The following is a 4,981-nucleotide window of genomic DNA, read 5'->3' on the forward strand; positions in this document are numbered from 1 at the left end:
GGACGGCGCGGGGGCCTCCTTTTTGTGCCCGACAGTAATCACAGGTGGAACAAATGAGTCCTCAGAGTAGCACAACCTCCTAAAGCTGAGAGAATGCTGCGTCCAAGGATCTCAGTGAGAACAGAGCGCGAAGCCCTCCTGGCCACAGAACAAGCCAGCCCTAGACGCTGCCGCATACGCACCGCCCAGCAGGCAGGCCTGGAAGGGGTCTGCAGGACTTGCCCAGACTCAGACGAGGGAGAAGCTGCCGGAGCGCGAAGCTCTGGAGCCCCGCACTCACTTATCGCATGCGCTCCGTTCTCTTCCCCGTTCACCGTGGCCTCGCCGTTCTTTGGTGGGTTCTGCTGGGAAACGGCCGCCGGGGCCGTCGGGGCCGCCGGGGCCGCCGCCGCCGCCGTGGCCGCCACACTGGCCTGCTGCTGCGCCAGCTTCTCCCGGAAGGCCTGCTGCCGCGTCTGCACCACGTCGGGCATCACCGCGTCAATCAGGGACAGCGACTCTATCGGGCGGCCGTCGAACACCGTGCCGTCCTGCGGACAGAGCCCAGGCACAGATGTCAGCTCCCAGCGAGACGGGTGCGCGTCGGGGACAGACACGCAGGATCCCGGGAGCCGCGGGGCCGCCGAGCGGGCGGGGCCGGACCGGGCGTCCTGAGCCAGGGCAAGGGATCCCAGAGCGCGCAGGCGGGTAGGGGCCGGCAAGAGCGAGCGTCCATGGAGGGCCCGGTGTGCCTGCTGCTGCCAGAGGGCGCCCAGCACTCGGTAAATACCAACCTGAATCCGGAAACTTCCTGTCATGACAACAGGGCTACCCCTGACGCGCTGTCCTCAACAGGGGGGCGATTCTACCCCCTCGGGGGACATGTGGTCAAGTCTGGAGGCATTTCTGGTTGTCACGACTGTGGAGGTGCTCCTGGCGTCTAGTGGGTGGAGACCAGGGACGCTACTCCACACCCCCCAGGGCCCAGGACGGCCCCGGAGCAAGGAATGATCTGGCCCCCAAGTGTCAAGAGTGCCGAGGGTGGGAAACCCCGCCCAGGCGCTCTGACAAGTGTGGAACCGCTCCCCTTTGATAGGACAGACGTCTCTTGGGAGAGCGCAGGCCCAAATCAGACATTCCCTCACCGCTCACGATATGATTCCTAACGCATCTGTCCGTCTGATGTACTAAAACACACACGTCTGTTACCATCTGAAATGACTTCCTGGGATCAGGGCACAGACTAACACGGCCACGATATTCTAACAACAGCACTGTTTAGTTACAATTCCTGTTTTCCGAACTTCCCTGGAGTCTCTGGCTTCCATAGATAATGAAAACATTTCCATACACACTTAGCAACACAGGAGGGAGTTCTTTCCTTAGAAAGCGCTCCAGATATCACTCACACGAAACTCAGAGCCTCTCAGTGTGTCTACGGGACGTGCAAACACGTTTTAGCCTGTTTTCTCATAAATCAGGAAGAACTGAAGGACCTAAGTTTCAGCAACACAGCGTGTGAATGAAACATCACCCCAGCTGACTACAGGTTACTATACAATACTTGAAAATCAGGGAAACAACATAAAATAACAGAGAACATGGGAAAAGGAGCCAGTCACCTCACAGCTGCGCGGGTTCCAGCCACGGAGGGGCCAGTGCTGACCAACTGGTCAGCCGGCTTCTACGTCACCTTCCTTCTTCGTATATTCAAGCCCCAAGTGGATGATGATTTTGCAAAAGGCTGTAACTGCCCAGGGTGACAAAAAACCTTCTAGTTTAAGCTGTAAAAGCACACTGTCTCACTTTTAACTACCCGAAACCTAAGTGACAAATGAGATGACCTTTCGTTCTCCTCTGGACACACTGGACTTTGAATTGCCAAGAGAGAGAAGGTATGGGGGCCTCTCCGCGGATGAAAGACGTGGAAACTGGGGCAGGGGGCCACAGAGGCAGGGGGAAGGGAAATCCAATCTCACTCAGCATCACACAATCTGAGAGCCGGTGGGGCCTCTGGGGTCCTGTAACCCTATCCCCACACTTGTTTGTTTTGTGGAAAGAGAGACGCGACAGGGCCTCAAGTTGCTGGTGGAAGATCCCAGGCACCCAATGTAAGACAAGGAAAGAGGAGACTGCCCGTTGTTAGGCAAGAAAGAGCGCAGGGTAGGCAGACACTCAGGTGTTTTTAAGGATGTGGGGTTTTGGAAAACAGCAGAGGAATACACGTGACAGAACACAAGATACATTCCTTCCGTAGTTTTAAAAGCTGAAGAGAAAGTGGAGTTAAATGCTATGCATAAGACAGGCTTGTGAGGCAGACGCAAGAGGGAAGAGATATGAGGACATATGTATATGTATAACTGATTCGCTCTGTTATACAGCAGAAACTAACACACCATTGTAAAGCAATTATACTCCAATAAAGATGTTAAGAAAAGAAAAAAAAAGACAGGCTTGTAAGGGTGAGAGCAGTTCAGAAGGAGAGGGGATGGAGGAAACTGAAGGGTTCAGGAAGATCTTGGGCCCGAGGGTGGTGTGACCCAGGAAGGGGACACTTGGTGGTAAAGAGGGGCATGTGGGCAGTGGACGGCATCAGCTGTGCAGGATGGACCGTGACAGGAGACGGGAAGTTGGGGCAGGGCAGCGTGCCAGACCGAGGTGGGAGAAACGAGGGCAGAAAGAAGGAGAGACGGCGGGAAGTGCGGTGAAAGTAAGAGGGGCTCAGACCGAGATGCAAGGGAGGCCTCGGACATCACAGGAGGCCCCGGGCATCTTCACAGTACGATCCCAAGAGCAAAATAGAACAGGGGAGACGGGCACTGTTTTCAACCAAAAGAGCCCATTTAAAAATTGGTATGAAGTTGGCCCAAGGACTCATCGTGCCCCAATCTATAAAGAGGGAGGGAACACTGTGCCCCAATCTATAAAGAGGGAGGGGACACAAACAAATTGGAGTGACTTAAATTTATAATTATGGATACAACTGCCCCCTTCCCCTGCAGCTCTTCAACGGGTAACAAAACCATCCCTTGGAATCCTCTCGAACACAACAGTCCTCATCTGTCCTCCGTGGTCTCTGGCTGTGCCCTCTGTCGGGTCCACACGAACCACAGATTCTAGGCAAATGTTTCCCAGGATCCCTCTTCGACTGAACTGCTCAAAATATTCCAGGGGGGGGAGGGCGTCTTCTGTGCACGTGCAAGGCCCACACCTGTCCTGAAGTACCCCTGACCCTTGAACAACACAGGTCTGAACTGGCAAGGTCCACTATACGAGGATTTTTTTTTTTTTCCAACACATTTACTACTACGTTTACCATTCGCGGCTGGTAGAATCCGCGGATGTGGAATCTGCGGATACAGGAGGCCCAACTGTGGGACCCGAGCACTACGGGTTTTGGTACCTGCGGCAGGTCGTGGAACCAATCCCCGGTGCATACCCAGGGATGAGCGTATAAAGCAGCTGCGGATCTGCTGCGTGTTTTTCCCATTTGGCAACGTAGTGTGACGTCAGTCCACAGCTGGCGATGTGCGCATGGATATGGAAAACGACACAACCACCTAAAGGGCCTCGGAAGATTGCTCCTTGGGTACAACAGAAGCGCCACCCCCCACTGAAGAAAGTATTTACCGCAAAGAGAGAAGGAACCCTAACCGACCGCGAGAGATGGCGGGGAACCGTGTGCTAAGGTGACGCGTCTTCCCAGCGCGCGCGCGATCCAGGGTGTGCGCGCGCACGATGCAGCGTGCGCGCGGCCTGGGCCCGCCCCGGGGGTGCACGTACCTCGTTGATGCTGATCTCGGCCTCCACATACTGCAGGCCCTTCTGCAGGATGGAGATGAGGGCAGCCGGCGGCACGAGAGTCCCATTGATGTTGGACTGGCTTATGTGGCTCTCGATACCGAACGTGAACGCCGAGTGCGAAAAACCTGCAGCAAGACAGGGAGGCCAGCGTTCCGTGAAGCCTAGACCAAGGGCGGAAGGCACAGCCACTGAGACCTAGAAGGCGGCACCGCTGATGTCAACGCGCTTAACAGCGGAAGGGACGTGGCCGGAGGATGCCCGGCCTGCGATGTGGGGTGTCGCGGGCAGGATCCGGCAGCGAGAGGGAGAGACGCAGAGCAAGGCAGGCCTCTGACTTGCGCGGGACGGGAAACAGCTGTAAAGGTAGAGCCCTTTCCGCGTTTTAAAAGCCAAACAGGCCCGTGTCGGCCCGGGTTCAAGGTTTCTGTTACAGCAGTCAGACCGCGGGGCTCTCGGCCTGGCTTGCAGGGCTCCTCCCAGAAGTTCAGGCTCACGTCTGCCTGCACCCTCCCTGCGGTGCTCACGGCACATGAATCTCACCACCAACTGCCCGAAGAAAAAGAGGTCGGTCCGGACTCAGTGGTGTGGCCTTGGGTCCTTTTACCGAAACACTGGGCGATCCCCTTGGCTAAGAGGTGCTGGGTTTCCCCCTTCCTCCCCTAGCACCCCTCAGCAAGTGCCTCCGTAGGAAGCCGCTGACAACACTGGGCAAGTGAGAGGGGCTCGCAGGTAAGGTGTGGATGGAGCTGCCTGGAGGCAAACGTCGGGAGCAAAGTCAGGACGGTGACTGCAGGTCGCAAACAATGCCTGGTTCAATAAGGGAGGGCACGGGGCAGGGCAGGGGGAGCTGCGGGGCCATGGGGGACAGGGCTGCGGGTCCGAGGCACAGGCTGCCTTTTGCCCTGTCAGACCCTCACCTGTGTGGGCCCCGGGCAGCCCACTCCCAAGGTGTCTCCGCCACGAGCGCCCTCCCATCACCCCTGGCTCATCCTACGTGCTGGCGGATGGCTGGCGGGGGTCTCCCCGCCGCTCGAGCCACACTCACATTCATCAACCCAGCGGGCCCCCCGCCCTCCGTCAGAGTCAACATCCTCAGTGCTTCTGCCTTTCGTTACCAAAACACAACCAGCCTCTGCAATGAACAAAACGCTCAGCAGATGGGAAGGTTCCCTCAGGCGAGAAGAGCTCTGTCTGCATC

At 57.0% G+C, this 4,981-nt stretch overlaps 1 protein-coding gene across 18 annotated transcripts in view; it reads right to left on the reverse strand.

Annotated features, from left to right (window-relative positions):
- LOC101330847 (transducin beta like 1 X-linked) overlaps positions 1-4,981 on the reverse strand; it is a 225,313-nt gene that overhangs the window by 21,503 nt on the left and 198,829 nt on the right. For 10 of the 18 annotated variants that reach the window (XR_012329444.1, XR_012329443.1, XM_073799727.1 and 7 more), the window contains 2 exons: positions 3,763-3,908; positions 281-3,499 (listed from right to left, as the gene is read on the reverse strand). Coding sequence is in view for 16 of the 18 variants with exons in the window: in XM_073799727.1 (XP_073655828.1) it covers positions 281-797 (517 nt within the window). In the remaining 2 variants the exon portion in view is untranslated. Of the gene's footprint in view, positions 1-280; positions 3,540-3,762; positions 3,909-4,981 lie in introns of those variants that run through there. The other 8 variants (XM_073799723.1, XM_033850225.2, XM_073799725.1 and 5 more) reach the window with 6 other exon arrangements.

This window comes from Tursiops truncatus, chromosome Y (genome assembly GCF_011762595.2).
Source record: "Tursiops truncatus isolate mTurTru1 chromosome Y, mTurTru1.mat.Y, whole genome shotgun sequence".
Classification (NCBI taxonomy): Eukaryota; Metazoa; Chordata; class Mammalia; order Artiodactyla; family Delphinidae; genus Tursiops; species Tursiops truncatus.